General features: G+C 32.2%; 2 protein-coding genes across 11 annotated transcripts; one reads left to right on the forward strand and one right to left on the reverse strand.

The window, feature by feature from the left end:
- Window positions 1–779: 779 nt before the first annotated feature.
- On the reverse strand, window positions 780–1,416 carry LOC108853448 (uncharacterized). The gene has a single exon (XM_018626858.2). It carries the CDS (start codon window positions 1,268–1,270, stop codon window positions 893–895), a length of 378 nt encoding a protein of 125 aa, XP_018482360.1. The 5' UTR covers window positions 1,271–1,416; the 3' UTR covers window positions 780–892.
- Window positions 1,417–2,445: 1,029 nt separating this feature from the next.
- LOC108854915 (uncharacterized) lies at window positions 2,446–7,037 on the forward strand. 10 transcript variants are annotated; one of them, XM_057008657.1, is made up of 6 exons: window positions 2,446–2,632; window positions 2,726–2,971; window positions 3,127–3,342; window positions 3,428–6,147; window positions 6,290–6,528; window positions 6,610–7,037. In XM_057008657.1, exons 2-4 carry the CDS (start codon window positions 2,768–2,770, stop codon window positions 5,537–5,539), a joined length of 2,532 nt encoding a protein of 843 aa, XP_056864637.1. In that variant the 5' UTR covers window positions 2,446–2,632; window positions 2,726–2,767; the 3' UTR covers window positions 5,540–6,147; window positions 6,290–6,528; window positions 6,610–7,037. The 10 variants fall into 10 exon arrangements, with proteins under 10 accessions (XP_056864637.1, XP_056864638.1, XP_056864639.1 ...); XM_057008658.1 differs by having other exon boundaries at window positions 6,290–6,502; XM_057008659.1 differs by lacking the exon at window positions 6,290–6,528 and having other exon boundaries at window positions 6,610–6,757; window positions 6,854–7,037.
- The last annotated feature ends 10,947 nt before the right edge of the window (window positions 7,038–17,984 follow it).

The raw sequence follows: 17,984 nt of genomic DNA on the forward strand, positions 1-17,984 counted from the left end.
TATTGGACGTGAAGCTTGTGGACTTCAAAACTACCAATTAACTCGTCGATATTCCTAATAAGTTTTTCTTTTTTACATAAAATGCAGGGCGGCTTAAGCGGGGACAAGCGGTGCGACCGTTCCGGATCAAATCCGATGTCCCCTGTTTCTTAATAGTTAAAAGGTCTGATTTTTTAAAAATATATGTAATTTTATATTAAAATATATATAAAGGGGTAAAATATTGTTATATAAATATAAATATTTAGTTTCATCACAGTTTTTGAAAATATATTCATAATATTTGTTTTAAAAAAGAAAATTTATCAAAATTTGAACTAATATTAGTTTAAGGGTCAAAAAAGATTGTTGCACTAGGGTCAGTAAAATAGTTAAACCGGTCCTGATAAAATGTAGTAATCTAAAACATTTCCCCTTAGAAAATGATAAAAAAATGTTCTTTTAGGCTTAGAATTTAAAAAAAAAATATCAAACTCCATGTGCAAGTGCATGGGGCTCGATGATTCTTGGTCGAGTTTTACACTAAAGGACAATCTTGGAGTCAAGGGCCATCTCCATCTTCCAAATAAATAATATTCAATTTATTAGTCTTAATGGTTATATGATATGATTATCATATGTATAAACTATTATCTTTAGGCTAGATTTTCTTGCTGATTAGATGGATTTAGACTTGCGAAACGCAATGGGTGATCCATGGTATCTTCATTTAGTGTAATCTTATCAAGCAAGCAAAATACGTCAAAATCAGTCGTCGAATATTTAAAACGGTCGATAGATATTGTAAGGTACATTTTCTTGTATTAAACGTTTCATAAAAAGTGGTAAGACTTTAATCGGAATATAACAAACAGATCTGTATTATATCGTAGAGAAAACCAAAAAGAGAGTTTCAAGAGATCCCAAAGAATCGCTTACAAGCCTTTACGAATGCTTTTTTCTTGATTTTGTTGCTCTTCTTCTTCTTATGCATCCTCTCTTTATCATCATCTTCGTATTCATCTTCTTCTTCTTCATTGAAAGGAAGAGGAAACGTGGTAGAGCTTTGGTCATAGATTCTACAGTAACGTTGATCAGAGACAGAAGAAGATCTTCTCATAGACATAACACTCTTCATTGGTGAGTGAAACACTTGCCCTGATGCAGCCACTGACCTGTTCCTGCTCAGCCTCGGTTTCATTTCAGCAGGTTCTTGATCGGGTTTCTGGGTCTGGAGATTGACCGGGTTGGGGTTCTTGTCAGTTGAATCCATTTTGGAGTAGCCACTCATCTTGTGTTGTCTACTTCTTCTTGACTAGTGTTACGATGATAGATTGACTGATCTAGCTACTGCGTGCCTTTTATAAATGTGTTGAGGTCCATGAATCGTGTAATTTTCAAAATTATATACAATATTATTACAGCTGGTGGAGATTGTATGTAACGTTTTTTACGGTGGGGCATGTGCACTTTGTCTGGCAAATGTTTGGCATTACATGCAAATAGCATTCATACTTCGTGTATCAAGAATATGTTGAAGCAAATAATTGGGAGACTGTTGCAAAGACTTATGTTTTCAGGGTTGCGTGAGTCCATTGTCTACATGTAAACACGCTCAGGTAGTTTTTGACACTTTGGAAGAATATTGTTTTGTGGTTGGCTGGTTTCCATTGTATACATCTGTAATCATATATTTCTCAAACATTATTGCATAACTATGTTTTGTACTTCGTCTTCTTCATTGAGAGGAAGAGGAAACATGGCAGAGATTTGGTCATAGATTCTACAGCAACGTTTTTCAGAGACAGAAGAAGATATTCTCATAGACATAACACTCTGCATTGGTGAATGAAGCACCTGCCCTGATGCAGCCACTGACCTGTTCCTGCTCAGCCTCGATCGGTTTCATTTATCAAAAAAAAAAACTATGTTTTGTACATAATTATTTAAGACTTGTATTTTTCCTAAGAATTTTTAAACTCATATTCTCACAAAATATCCAGTTTATGGAAATTTTAATCATTGCTTCTAGAAATTTATATAATATAATAAAAATTGTATAAGACATTTGGTATATACGATCGTTTATATGGAAAAATAAATCGTGCGTAACTTATTTTGAAACAAATTGAGAGTTGATCTCAGAGTAGTTCTTATTATTTCACTAACCAGAGCTGCATTAGGAGTGAGAGGAATCGGTTGGAGTGTTCAGTTGAATGAATATAGCATTCTGGTTTGGAAATGTCAACGAAGTTGACCTGTTCAGGTCGATAGGCTTGAATACCAAAATTGGTCTACCTCTAAACCAATCAAGACCAATAAATTTTATCTCAATTTGAGGTTTAGGGATAACCGTGAAATCTAATGAGTACGATTTGGGCCTCAGGTTATCATCCATTGGGCTCTTTAGCATAAAGCCTGTTATCTTCTTTATATGTAAAGTAATCACACAAACTTTGTGAAAAACTTAAAACAAAATCAAATAATCAAAATCCCTAAATTCTCTTCTCTCTCTCACTTCTTCTTCTACCTTGGAGCCCTTGCTCTTCTTCGTTAATTCTCCTCCTCCTCCTTCTGTTACAAACCAGATGAGCTTACCTCAAGCTTATCAAAATCCTCACCGGTTTAAAAGTCAAAGGAGCTGACCAATTGGGTGAGTTTCGTAACCTCAAAGACTATACTGCTTTGAACCGGTTTACATCGATTTCTAATTTCAAAAATCACAAATTTGATTTGACGGTTATAGTTCGCCTCGACGACGACGGAGCCAAGGAGGAAAATTCGGAAGATGGATGACACTGAGCTAATCACGAGCATCGATCAGAAGATGGAAGACGCTTCGCTCGATCAGGAGACGGAAGACGACGCTTCAGCCGCGAATCCTGCCCCAACTGCCCGAACTGCCCCACTCTCGTCGGATGATACCGAGTCGAATCATCATGAGATTAAAACCATCTCCGCCAATCCTAACAACTACGATGCTTATGTCCAAGTAAGAATCATCATCATCATCAAATGTTTATCTACTTTCCCTTTTTGCTCACTCAGAATCTAATCTTAGGAAGAAAGCATATTTTAACCAAATCTTCATCAAAGATGCTAACTTTCACGCTTGACGATCTAACACTATTGCGTTGTGTGTTGCAGACTTCTGGAGATCCTACACGCGGAGGAGCGTGTGTAAAAGAAGAGTCTTTGGCGAAGAGTAAAGTTCAAAAAGTGAACGACGTGGACTCAGATGATAAGAGTGCAACTCTGTCAAACAAAATAACAGAGACTGGAAATAAAGAAGAGACGGAAGAAGAAGCGCAACCAGTGAAGCCAGACGAGTGTACAGCTTTTCTTTCAAACCTCAGTGCTAAGGTATTGTCAAAATTTACTGAGAAGACCTTATTGAAACAACATAGGGATTTTCTGATACAAGCTTATTATTGATGGTGGCTGGCAGGCACAAGGTGTAAGCTCTAGTAGCCTTCTTAATTCAGTACTCGACAGTGTTGAAGCCCCATCAAATGCTCCTCCGCTGGGTGCTCAGATATCTAAGGAAAAGCAGATAGGATTCTCTGGAGCAGTGTCATCTAGTTCAGTAGGACATGTAGCTGTGTCTTCTGATTCTGTTATTGCCAGCACTGAGTTGGAGAAAAATAGTCTTTTGCAGAGTAGTCTTGATTCAAATGAAGTGAGCAGGAATGCGTCTGAGACCGTATGTGCGTCGCATGATGTGAGTATTGCCCATAATAGCGAAAATGTGCCTTCGTCGGCTCATGTAACGGACAATCAGGATTCCGATAGTTCATCTAGATTATCAGGTGGTCATGGTAGAAATGATAAAGTTGCGAATGACAGTATGATTGCTCATGCTCAGAATGAAGACAAAGAAGATGATAAGAGCCATATAGACACAGAGAAGAGAGTAAAACGGAGAAAAAAACGCAGGTCTTCTAGGTCAATGACCATATCCCAGCGCCTTGGAGCGATTGACAAAACAACCGCTGATATTGACCTCGGTATTTTGGATGCCTTGGAGGTAGCTACCAAAGTCGCACAGGAAGTGGCTAGAGAAGTGGACTCGGGGGAAGCTTCTCACAGTTCTTCAGAGGAACTATCTGATGAAAGCGGGCAGTCTGGTTCGCAAGACTCTCACGATGATGATGATTTACTCACAGGTTCTCCATCTAAAAGATTATCAGTGAGTGAAAGCCATTCTCTCGAGGAACCGCATGTTGGAGATGACGATGTAATGATTGAGAATAGTAATCGTGAGGATGGGATGATGAACAGTGATGATGTAAAGGAGAAGCACCTGACAGAACCTGCTAAATCCGAAGTAGGGAGAGAGAAAAGCCCATGTGGCTTTGACCTCAATGAAGATATTTGTCCTGATGAAACCGATGTCATTATGTCTGTTTCACATTCTGGTATGCCTGCAGCGGCACCGTTGCAATTGGAAAGATCTCTTAGTGCGAAAGGGTTGGCTGCTTGTAGTGTATCTCACTCAGAATCACCTCACAAAGTTCCTAGTGGTGATTCAAGAGAAAAGCAGGTGATCTGTGTCGATCTGAATCTAGCTGATGTAGGAGATGATCAAGTTGAAGATCAAACTCCCTGGAAACAGTTTCCTTTCTCCTCATCAAACTCTAGGGGTGGAGAGTCCTCCTCACATGAAGCTAATCTCCGAGGATCAAGCAGGTTCAACCTGGATTTGAATTGTACGAACGAGGACGATGACATGCCTCCGCCTTCTCAGTTGAAGATGGAAACGAGATTATTTCTAAGTCACAATGGGCAGCAAACCGCATCACCTTCAGTTTCTCAGCAATCAGGGAAGGAAGTAAACTTTGACTTGAATGACAGGCCACAGTTTTTCATCGAGTCACGTGATCAGGGTACCTACTCTGGGCAGCACCCATGGAGCACAGCCTCCTATGGAGGAGGGCACAAATTAGAAGAACCGGTTATCTCTCTATTGGGTACAAAAGTAGACGTTGACAGAAAAGAGACTGTTTCCCAGATGGCTTCGTTCCTGTCCAATGGTAAGTCCCTCGAGACAGCAGCTGGATCATACATGGGAAAAACAGGAAACTCTTTGGGTATTGCCCCTGGCGTGTCCTTTTCTCCAGCTCCTATATATGGGTATAACGGATTTACTGGTCCTCCTGGAATGTCAATGTCACCATCGCCCATGTATGTTCCTGGAACAGCTATTCCATACATGGTGGATGCAAGGGGTACGCCAGTGATGATGCCTCAAATGATGGGGTCGGCCCCATATGCTCAGCCACCATTTCCTCAACAGCACATGTTCATGAGCTTGGCGGGTGGATCGCATAGTCTGAATGGATCAGGGCAGCCACGCTTTGATCAAAGTTATGGGTTTGGGGGTGAGATGGGAAACAGAGAGTCCCTAAGTTTGAGGCAGTTTCTATCACCAGGACAAAGCGAGGCTATGGGAGAGCATTCAGGAGCAAATGTAGAGCCTTCGTCGAGTTTATCTATTAGCATTGGTGGAAAGCGAAAAGAGCCGGAGACTCGTTGGGAGTTCCCTCCTCCATGGAGATGAGTGATTCGCAGAAAGTGGAGATTGGGTTCTTAATAGGTGGATGGATTGGTTGATTGGTTAGAGAATAACAGAAGTGTTGGGAGGTAACTTATAATTTGTCTTGATGAACTTTCTTCTTTTTTTTCTCCATCAGTTTTCCCCGTTTATTCAGGTTTTTATTTCGTAACATATATAGGAGGATTAATTCAAACATTGGTATATGTCAAAGCATCTTCTTAACCTTGTTTTGTATTTTCTCCATAAAATAAAACTGTAGTTTTGCGTTTCAAAAGTTGAGAAAAAGTGTTGCTTTGTGTTACTCTAGCAGTTCTGAACTGTTTCATACAACTCTTTAACCAACCAAACAATGGTGGTTCCTAGGAACAGATTTTGAGCTGTTGTTTGTGGTTCCTAGAAACAGAGAGTTTTCTGTCGTAGAACAAGTTCAAGTCCTTTTGTTTGTCACGCACCTTCATGTCTGAGCAAAACAATACTTTAGAGAATATCCAGCAGTTCAAGTTCTATGCACAATCATACCAATATCAAGCAGCTAAACGTAGCAGTGGGGGAAGTAGACGAAGCACCCAGAAACTCATTTTTAGCATTGGAAGTCGGACGCAATAAAGAAGGTATCATCCAATAACCTTCTCTACCTTCCATTTGCTTGAAATCGTCTCTCACTCAGAGAATCTTCGAGGAAAACAGATTTTCTTTTACCAAATTTTTATAAAAGATGATAACTTTCATGTTTGACAATCAACGTTATTGCAGTATATATATAAAGCTTCTCGGGTATTCTGCAAACCTTGAAAAGCTAAGAAAAGCTATTAGTGCCGTGTTTCCATTAAGTCCTTCTCTGTGGCTAGAATGAGGGAATGAAGCATCTATAGCCTCCTGTAAATGAATCTGGAAAATTTCCTAGTTTCCGTATGATCATGCTTAGATGAAATCCTGTTGGAACTTAAGGGAAGAAATAATGATAAAGTATATTTTTCCATCTGCATTGATTGGTAAATCTGTTCATCATAGATATCAATTATGTCTTAGTGAAGCATGCCAGTATGGTGGATTAATATTCTTGTGTCTCCCAGGGACTGGCATGTGTTGGCTTTGTGGATGATGAAGACCTTGCAGCAGCTATAGCAAAGAACAAAAAGATGTTTCTCGGTAAGAAGATCAGTATAGAACGGTCAAAATCCAAAGAAGGGTAAAAAACGGATTTCGCTCGGCCTGGAAATGGTGGGAATCTATCTCTTTCTGGTTGTCCTCAAAGTCTCGAGTTCAAACTACATCTTGTCCAAAGAATTCTAACCTCTGGTATGATTGCTTTCATAGAAGGTTCGGGGAATTCAAAGGACACATCTCAGGGTTTTGAGAAGGCGAAAGCACCTTCTTCTCATTCCATGGATATAGCTTTTCTTGTTCTACTTTTTAACGCACTCTGAAGCAAATCTTATACTGTAGACTGACAATATCTTGAAACACACATTTGAGTTATTGCAAGAGGACCTTGTCGTCAGTCTGTACCGGCATTACTTGTGCATTGTTATGTAGTGGGTTAAGCATGTGGGGGCCTCTGCAAGATTTTGATAAAATTAAATGATTAATACTTAAAGAGATTAAGAGCAAATGATGTTTCTTTTTTGTTCTAAAACGGTTACAAACTATTCTCCTTTTAATAAAAATATAGTAGCCATTTTCTTAAGCCTTAAGAAGTACCCAATGAATGGAAAAATGTAATGAAGAAGCTCAAGTTTTGGTCATGAAAGAAGAGGAAACTTGAGCAAGCTTCCCCATCTTCTCAGGCTCAGCAATGCTCACACCATGATCGATAAGGACATTACACGTTAATTTGTACGCTTGTATAGAAAAGAAAAAGTTGGTAGTGACAACGGTAAAGGGTCAACAAATGTCACCAACTAATAAATCTACGGGGAATTTTCAAAAATACCATTTTGAAGGTACCATTATTCATCTTTACCATCACTAAAGACACATTTTCAAAAATACCTTATTTATTAAAATGGAAAAGACTCTTATATTTTTGTTTTTATATGTTTTTCAAAACTCTAATCCCAAATTCTAAATCATAAACCCCCAATTATAAATCCTAAACCCTAAATCTTCAACTCTAAACCCTAAGCCCTAAACTATATACCCTAAATTCAATATCTTCAACCCCAAACCCAAAAACTTCAACTATAAACCCTAAATCCTCAACTCTATACCCTAAACTATATACCATAAACCCTAAAACATCAAATCTAAACCCTAAATCTAAACCTTCAAATCTAAATCTTTCATTAAAAGTAGTGGTAAAAATGGTTAGTGTAAACATGAAAAGTGGTACTATGAAAATGGTATTTTTGGCAATTTCTCTAAATCTACAAAGCAAAAATAATTAATCTATACTAATAAAAATATCATTTCGAGGCTCTATGGATCATACACATCAACGAAACAAATTGTTTCGGAAGATGTCACACGCCATTATTACTAAAAAATAAAAAATAAAAAGTAAATAAAATATATATAAAAAAATAAGTAAATATAGAATATAAATATCTATCATAATATTATCATTTGATATAAAAAATAGAATAAATAAATATAAAATATAAGTAAATATAAAAATAAGCAACTATAAAATTAAGAAATAAAAAACTACATTAAACATCTATCTAAAAATGTATATTAAAATAAATAGTAAGTAAATATAAAATATAAGAAATATAAATATTATATTAAACATTTATCGTAATAATAAAATAAGTAAATATATAATATAAAAAATTTAAAAATAAGTAAATATAAAATATAAGAAATACAAATATTAATTAAACATCTAAGATAATATTATCATTTGATATAAAATCAAAAAAGTTAGAATAAATAAATATACAACATAAAAAATATAAAAAGTAAATATACAATATAAGAAATAGAAAAAACTAAACTAAACATCTATCTGAAAAATGTATAGTAAAATAAAATAATAAGTAAATATAGAATATAAGAAATGAAATATTACATTACACATCAATCGTAATATTACAACTTGATATAAGAAATTAGAATAACTAAATATACAAATAGAAAATTTAATAATGAGTAAATATAAAATATAAGAAATGGAAAACTATGGGGAATTTTCAAAAATACCATTTTGAAGGTACCATTATTCATCTTTACCACCACTAAGTACACATTTTCAAAAATACCTTATTTATTAAAATGTTAAAGACTCTTATATTTTTGTTTTTATATGCTTTTCAAAATTTTATCCAAAATTCTAAATCCTAAACCCCCAATTCTAAACCCTAAACCCTAAATCTTCAACTCTAAACCCTAAACCCTAAACTATATACCCTAAATTCAATATCCTAAACTCTAAACCTAGAAACCTCAACTATAAACCCTAAATCCTCAACTCTAAACCCTAAAATTTATACCCTAAACCCTAAAACATCAAATCTAAACCCTAAAACATAAAATCTAAACCCTAAATCCTAAACGTTCAAATCTAAACCCTTCATTAAAAGTAGTGGTAAAAGTGGTTAGTGTAAACATGAAAAGTGGGTACTATGAAAATGGTATTTTTGGCAATTTCTATTAAGCATCTGTTTGAAAAAGTATAATTTTATATATTTACTGTTTCCAAATATTTGTATAAGGAAATATAAAATATAATAAAAACAAAAAAATAAGTAAATATAAAATATAAAAAAAATTTAAAACTACATTAACTTCTATCTGAAAATGTATAGTTTTACATTTATATTATTTCTAAATATTTTTTATAATTAAATATAAAATATAAGAGAAACAAGCATACAATATAAAAATAGAAATACTATATTAAATATCTATCATAATATTATCATTATTTAATATAAAGCAAGAATATTTAGAAAAACAAATATACAATATAAGAAAAAAATTAAGAATAAGTAAATATTACAATTAAGAAATGCAAAAAAATAAAATTGAACATCTCTTGTAAAATTAATAATAAATAAATATACAATATAAGAATTATAAATATTATATTAAACAATATGAAAAATCTAAACAATAAGTAAATATAATATAAGCAATATAAATATTGTATTATATATTATGAAACGGAGGAGTAATAAGTAAATATAAAATATAAGAAATAAAAAATTACATTAAACATCTATTTGAAAAATGTATAGTTTTATATTTTTTATTTCCAAATATTTTTATAAGTAATATATTATAATAAAAAACAATAATACAATATAATAAATAGAAATATTACATTAAATTTTATAATAATATTAACATTCGATATAAAAGCAAGAAAATTAGAATAAATAAATATATAATATAAGAAAAATAAAAATAAGTAAATATGCACTTCAGAAATGAAAAAAAAAACTAAATTCAACATCTCTCTGAAAAATTTATAGTAAAATTAATAATAAGTATATATATAATATAAGATATATAAATTATACTAAACATCTATCGTGATATTAGAATAAATAAATATACAATATGAGAAATCCAAAAATACGTAAATATAATATAAGCAAAATAAAAATATTACATTATATATTATGAAACGGAGGGAGTAATAAGTAAATATAAAACATAAGAAATGAAAACTACATTAAACATTTAAATGAAAAATGAATGGTATTAAGTAATATAGTTTTATATTTTCTTATTTCCAAATATTTTATAAGTAATTATAATATAATAAAAACAAGCATACAATATAATAAATAAATATTACACTAAACATCTATTATAATATTAATATTTGATATAAAAGCAAAAATTAGAATAAATAAATGTAAAATATAAGAAAAAATAAAAAAAATAAGTAAATATGCACTACAGAAATAAAAAAAAACTAAATTCAACATCTCTCTGAAAAATGTATAGTAAATTAATTACATATAAATATATAATATAAGAAATAGAAATATTATATTAAACATCTATCATAATATTAGGATAAGTAAATAAACAATATAAGAAAGACTAAACAATAAGAAAATATAATATAATAAATAGAAATATTACATTATATTAAATTTCATTAACGGTAACAATGATATTAGCTGCTCAAATTTTCAACGTGATTGTTCCATTGCGAAAAATCACTTCGTAAATAATATTATAGATATTGTGGGTAGTTGGATTTTATCTTTCTTCTTAAGTTTTATTTACTAAGCTATATCCGCCCAATGCGCAGGTTGAATTTTCGTTAGTATGCCTTTGTCATGGTTATTTGGTTAAATTGTCATTAACATCTTCAAGTTTGTACAGTTCAAAAAAAAAAAACATCTTCAAGTTTGTTGTTTTTGTTTAGTTTTTAGGGGTGGGCACTTTGCCCGATACCCGAAGTGGCACCCGAACCCGACCCAAAAAACCCGAACCGAAATCCGAACCGAAGTAGCAAAATACCCGAACGGGTATTGAATTATGAGAGATTGGATATCCGAACCCGAACGGGTAATACCCGAACCCGAATGGATATCCGAAAATAACCGAACTTATGTACTATTAACCATATATTCATAGTTTACTTCTCTAATTTTATTCAAAATACTTATATTAATTATACATATGGTTTAAAATTAGATAATATACATATAATTGCAAGAAAAGTGATTTTTTGCTCACTTAAAATGCTTAAAATGCATGTCCAAATTTTAGTTTCATGCATTAACAAAAGCTACAGCTAAAATTTTAAAACAATAATCAAATTAGTGTATTTTATTTTTAAGATTTTATCTTCAAATCATTCAATGTATTAAAAATAAAATATCAGTTAAGTAAAATTTATATTTTTTAAAAGAAAAAAACTTGAGAAATGAAAAAGTTAATTTTTTTTTGCAAAATCTAATATCCGAAAACCCGACCCGAAATAACCGAATCCGAACTAAAAATACCCGAACCCGACCCGAAGTACAGAAATACCCGAACGGGTTTTATACTCCTATACCGAAATACCCGAAAATCCGAAATACCCGATCCGAACCCGAACGGATATCCGAACGCCCACCCCTATTAGTTTTTCTCATGTTTATCTTTCAAACAAGGCCAATTTCATAATTTAACTAATAACTCAATTTACATGTTAAAAGAATCTCAGTGACAAAAACTTATTTGCCGGAAACTACAAAAGAGTAACTACAACTGTTTTTCACTTTTCGGTTAATTAATAACTTAATAGTTTGTCTCCTTTTTTTTACACTTTTCAAATGATAATCTGCACCTTCTTTTTTTGTAGGTCATATAATAGTTTGTCTCCTTTTTTGTGGATCAGATAATAATCTGTCTTCTGGTCAATCACTTTCCTTATTTTCTGTTTTTTGGTCAAATAATAACCAGCTTAGCAAGTTGAAGAAATCGCTATCTCAAAACCTCTATTATAAGAACCCTGAAAATCTCTCCAGCTTGCTTTACCATAGTTTTAGGAGGTGTTATTGAATAGGGTAATTTAATAGAATTGAATGTAATTTAATTCCAGACTTAAAACCAGTGTTATTGGATTGTGTATTTGGTGGATAGAATTTAAATCTATTAAAAATCCCTGTTATTCAATATTTTTTAGATGTCTCTAGAATTCAGTTATCGTGGATTTTAATGGAATTCATTGTGTATTTTTAACTAAAACAAATCCTACTATTTTTGTCAAGACTTCAAAAGAAACGGGACATGATATCTTTTTCCATCAAAGTACTTGCAGACTTAAATTCCCATACTTAATTGAAATTCCAGTTTCAATAACACTTCCTTAGTTGATAAAGCAAAGATTAACCAAACAATAAAATGAATAAGACAATCTTTCTTCTTCTCTTGTTCTTGGTCCTCTTCTTTTTTCACGCGTTTGCGTTGACAAGTGTCGAAAGTAACTGGAATCCTATCATGGATGTTAAGGATCCTAAGTGGACTCCCATCAAAGACGTTAAGGACCCTCACGTCATAAAGCTCACTGAATTTGCAATCTCTGAGTATTTCAGAAACACCAAACATATATTGAAGTTCGTGTCGGTTGTTAAGGGCGTATTTCTCATTGCATATATTGATGGCGATAAGTTTATGTCGTACCAAATTGTGTTCGTGGCCAATGATGGCGGCAGCAGCGGAAACAAAAACTACAAGGCAGTTGTAAATGAGCAAAATTCAGGATTGGAACTCGCGGGATTTGGTCCATGTGAGGATGATTTCTTTAAATGTAATAAGTTCGAATATATAGCTATATAAAAAATAATAATAATAAATGGCAAAATACAATAATTTCATCGCTTTTTTGGAACTTGATATTCCTGTGGATATTCTTCTATTTTTTATAAGTATAATAATGCAAGAGCATTCTCTGAACTCCTCTATTTTAATCCAAACACACTTAACGATAATCCAAACGCACGTGAACAATAACAAAAAATTAAACGGAAGGAACCAGTACAACTTTAAGCATATACGAAGATTGGATAATCACATAGCAGATCTGATCAGCTAGAAACTCCAACTCTTCTTATATTGTAAAAATGGTTATCTTAAAGATGTACTTTAAATATCTTCTTGTAAAAACTGTTTTTAATATCAATATAAAAATAATTGGCAAAATGTTGATATTTTAACCAAAGTAGAAATTTTGTTAATTTGATATATATGTTTTTACTTTTGTTTAGTTATATGATATTTATTTTTGTTTGATTTTATTCCTTTTTCACAGTTGCACTTCCAAAAAACAAAAGTTTTTCCTTGCTTTTTTATCTTTGAAAAGAATTATTAAGTTTGGAAATAAATTATATAATATTTAATGCTTATTTTATTCTGTAAAAAGCATTCTTAGATATTGTACTGAAGATGTTTTTAGATAATAGGTGGTCTGTCCGCATAATTTTCTTATAAATGCGGATATGATTTTCTTATGAATATTTATTAAATTATGTTATATTCAATAATAAACCAATATGATAATTTATTATTTATGTTTTCCGAAAAGTTTAAATCAAACATCATATTATTTATATGTTTTATTAATATTTAGTTATAAATTGTTTTATATTTTTATCTTTTGAATTTTATAATAAATATTATTTTAAGATAAAAATACAATATATAAAGATTAATTTTTTTGAAGAAGTCTAATATTATTAATGTAAAATTCATTTTTAGTTATATAATAAAAATATATAAAATTCATTAAAGATAATAATGACATTATCCGCTCAAATTTTCAATGTGAGAACTCAATTAAAAAAAAAATACTTCGCAAATAATAATATAGATAGATATTGTTGGTAATTGGATTTTATCTTTCTTCTTAAACTTTGTCTTTAATTACTGGGCTATATCCGTCCAATGCGCAGGTTGAATTTCGTTAGTATGGCTTTGGCATGGTTATTTGGTTAAATTGTTATTAACATCTTCGGTGACAAACAAAAATTGTTATTAACATCTTCAAGTTTGTAGAGTTCAGAAGAAAAAAAACATCTTCAAGTTTGTTGTTTTTGTTTAGTTTAGTTTTTGTCGGTATTTCTCATGTTTATCTTTCAAAGACAAGGTCAAGTTCATAATTTAACTAATAACTCAATTTACATGTAAAAAGAATCTCAGTGGTAAAAACTTATTTGCCGGAAACTACAAAAGAGTAACTACAAGTGTTTTTTGGCCTATTCAGTTAGGCCTTCTGAAACGCCACTCCTGGTTACTTGCAGGTGTTTGTTCTCTCATCTTCCACTACATTACCACCAAACTAATTATTACGCTGAGCTTTTTTTCCTCTCCCAGTTTCAGAGACAAGAAGACACATTCTTCACAACTGCTGTGAAAGTGAAAGGGATTGTTGCATCTACCGGAATGTTTTGTTGCAAATTGTGTTTATGTGATTGCAAACGCCTGGATGCTTTCAATAAGCATCTCTCAACTCTCAAGTAAATAACATACAAAGGAAGTACGCATCCTCTGAGAGGATTCCTCTCCCCTCTCCCACTGTATCAATATATAGATTGCTAACCATTTGAGCAACAACCTGTTTAACTCTTTCTACTCGCTGACAGGAGCACAGAATGCTTTCGCATTCTCAATCTTTTCCTCGCGGGCAAAGGCAGTTTAAAATATCCAAGTACCGTGATGAGGCAAGTTTTTTTTCTTAATGATGATATAGATTCTCAAAAGAGGAAACTGTCCATATACTCAATGTTTCATTTCATATACCAAATGTATGAGAAAAGCACACCAGAAGGGTTTTCTTGTCTCCCAAGACCTTTACGTTTTACTAGACGTTGAAATTGTGTTTTACTAGAGTGAAGCTCGCTGTTATCTTCCTTTCTAGTCTATGTTTCCCTTTGACGTATTTATTTGGGCTAGTTTCCTTTTGCTTGTTCAACCCAATGCTTGTTTAAATTTAAACTAGGTAGATGCGTATAAATATATTTTAGAAAATTTAGATGTGATGCTGTATCTAAATTTAAGAGATTAAATCTATTTTTAACATTAAGATTCCTCTAAAATGAAAAATATTTAAATTCAATATTGCATTACTTTTTTAAGGTGGTAGATATTTGTAAACGAAAGATGCATAAATACCTTTGATTAGTTTAGAATTTTTAAACTTATATTATTATTGAGTTTGGTTAGAAACATATACATATCAATTTCAGATTATATATTGCATGTAACATTGTTTGGGCTGTTTAGCAATTAGATTACTTTTTTCTTTATCTGAATTAGATAAAGTAAAAAAAACATCAAACAATTAACTATAATTTTGAGACTGACAAAAACTTTAATTTTGAGAGATGAACGACATGTCAATAAAAAAATCATTAACTTAAATTTTATTTTAATATATAGTCGATGAAACTTTTCATCGACTCCTTTTTTGTGGGTCAAATAATAATCTGTTTGACTTTTTTAATCAAATAAAACTTACCTTACTTTTGTTTTGTGGGTCACACAATAATCCACTTTCTTTTTCGTGGGTCAAATGACAATCTGCATTCTTTTTTTTGTAGGTCATATAATAGTTTGTCTCCTTTTTTGTGGATCAGATAATAATCTGTCTTCTGGTCAAACGATAACTTTCCTTATTTTCTGTTTCTTGGTCAAATAATAACTAGCAAATCAAGTTGAAGAAATCGCTATCTCAAAACCTCTATTATAAGAACCCTGAAAACCTCTGAAAATTTACCATAGTTTTAGTTAATAAAGCAAAGATTCACCAAACAATAAAATGAATAAGACAATCTTTCTTCTTCTATTGTTCTTGGTCCTCTTCTTTTTTCACGCGTTTGCGTTGACAAGTGTCGAAAGTAACTGGAATCCTATCATGGATGTTAAGGATCCTGAGTGGACTCCCATCAAAGACGTTAAGGACCCTCACATCATAAAACTCACTGAATTTGCAATCTCTGAGAATTTCAGACACACCAAACATATATTGAAGTTCGTGTCGGTTGTTAAGGGCGTATTTCTCATGGCATATATTGATGGCAATAAGTTTACTACGTACATAATTGTGTTTGTGGCCAATGATGGCGGCAGCAGCGGGAGCAAAAACTACAAGGCAGTTGTAAATGAGAAAAATTCAGGATTGGAACTCGCGGGATTTGTTCCATGTGAGGATGATTTTTATAAATGTAATAAGTTATAGCTATATAAAAAATAATAATAATAAATGGCAAAATACATATTAGATTCGGATTATTGTAGGCTTCCAACTTAAAACTAATTGGCAATTAGTGGATTGGCCATAACCCTTTAAATATTACTTAATTATTTCTCCAACTACCGATGCGGAACTTTATTCATCAACACTCCTCCTCACGCACATGCGTGGACAACTGTGGGAATACCATCCACAGAGTGGCCCAACATCGGATGGCTCTTTTTAATTTCACTTTGATCCACAAGGATCGACCGCTCTGATACCATATTAAATTCGAGTTAATGTGAGCTTCCAACTTAAAACCAATTGACAATTAATGGATTAACTCTAACCCTTTATATATTACTTAATTATTTCTCCAACTACCACTGATGTGGGACTTTATTCATCAACAATACAATAATTTCATCTCTTTTTTGGAATTTGATAAGTATAGATTAAATATCAAATTCTTCACAGCTATCGGTCTTATCAGCAGTACATGGTCCTGCATCCAACTTTTGGTATCTCCATTGTAGATGCAGCTCCAGCCAAGAGATCAGTGGGAACTTTCGGTTGTGTTACTAAGTTTGAACGTAGTTCGTTGTTTCTTCCCCTGTTTTAGCCAATGAACAGACATTTTTGCGAGCATAATCTAAAACGTTACATATACGTTTAGATATTCCTATTAAATTCATCATCAATGTTTACACCCTTCTTGTTTCAAATGAAGTTTGTATTTGCGTGTTTACGTCTTAAACTGCTCTGCTGTGTCCTTATGGCCATGATAAGGACATTGAACTGTCCACTTGTTGAAGCAAAGAATAAGTTGGCAGTGACAATTGTATAGGTTTAATAAATGTCAGCCGCTAATAATCTACAAAGCCAAAAATATCATTATAACAAAAACAAGTGAAAAATTCATAAAATGAAAAAAAGACTATGCGTACTTTTTCATAATGTTTTAAAGACATGTAGATACGATGAATCACACGTGGGAGAGTATCATTAAACACAAAGTACATTAAAGCTGACATCATCTTCACTTTCCACATCACTCATACCCTTAGAGCATCCTTATTGGAATCCTTCTACAAAATCTCCAATCTTTTTTTCTTTTTTTTGATGATGAAACTGCAAAGATTGTCCTTTATATAAAGACTTTTCTTCCACTTTCTGCCTTGGTCTTCTCCACTTTCCCCTTAAGGGATGTCCTAATGATGGTCTCACTCAGAACCGTGCCTATGGCTTTAATAAAAAGGCAATTGCCCCAGCCCCCACTTCACACATTGAATTTGGAGCCCCAATTTTTATATGCAAATAGTTTTAAAACATTTTATGTCTTATAATTTACTCATGGCAAATAATTTCCTACAAATATATAATTATGTTTAGTTTTTTTTCTCTTTAGCTTTTTATAAGATCGATTTTTTAATTTTATCATTTACTCTTTTCTAAATATGTTTTTCATATTATTTTATCAAATAATTTTCTTAATTCATTTGGTATTATATGTTATGCATTGTTGAATCACCATACATAAGGAACCTTAATAAATATTTTTTTTATATCAAATCCTTTTTAGTTTTTTTTTCTCAACTGTGTTGACTTCACATTTAAATAATATTTTATACATAAAATAATTTTAAAAAATTTCCATTATGCTGAATATATACTTTATTAAAATTCAGATTTTACATGATAACTTTTTTTTAGAAAGGCCACAGTTTTGAAATTGCCTTAAGCCCCACAAAATGTAGGCACGGCACTGGTCTCACTTATCAAACCCCTTCGTCTTCTCCACTCTCAAACAAACAAAACAAGAAA

Source organism: Raphanus sativus, chromosome 4 (genome assembly GCF_000801105.2).
Source record: "Raphanus sativus cultivar WK10039 chromosome 4, ASM80110v3, whole genome shotgun sequence".
In the NCBI taxonomy this organism is placed as follows: Eukaryota; Viridiplantae; Streptophyta; class Magnoliopsida; order Brassicales; family Brassicaceae; genus Raphanus; species Raphanus sativus.

Coding starts and splice junctions, on each gene's coding strand:
- LOC108853448 (XM_018626858.2), bottom strand. CDS start 1,270: ATGAGTGGCTACTCCAAAATGGATTCAACTGACAAGAACCCCAACCCG.
- LOC108854915 (XM_057008657.1), top strand. CDS start 2,768: ATGGATGACACTGAGCTAATCACGAGCATCGATCAGAAGATGGAAGAC. Junction 2,972..3,126: donor ACTACGATGCTTATGTCCAA/GTAAGAATCATC, acceptor TGTGTGTTGCAG/ACTTCTGGAGATCCTACACG. Junction 3,343..3,427: donor TTTCAAACCTCAGTGCTAAG/GTATTGTCAAAA, acceptor GGTGGCTGGCAG/GCACAAGGTGTAAGCTCTAG.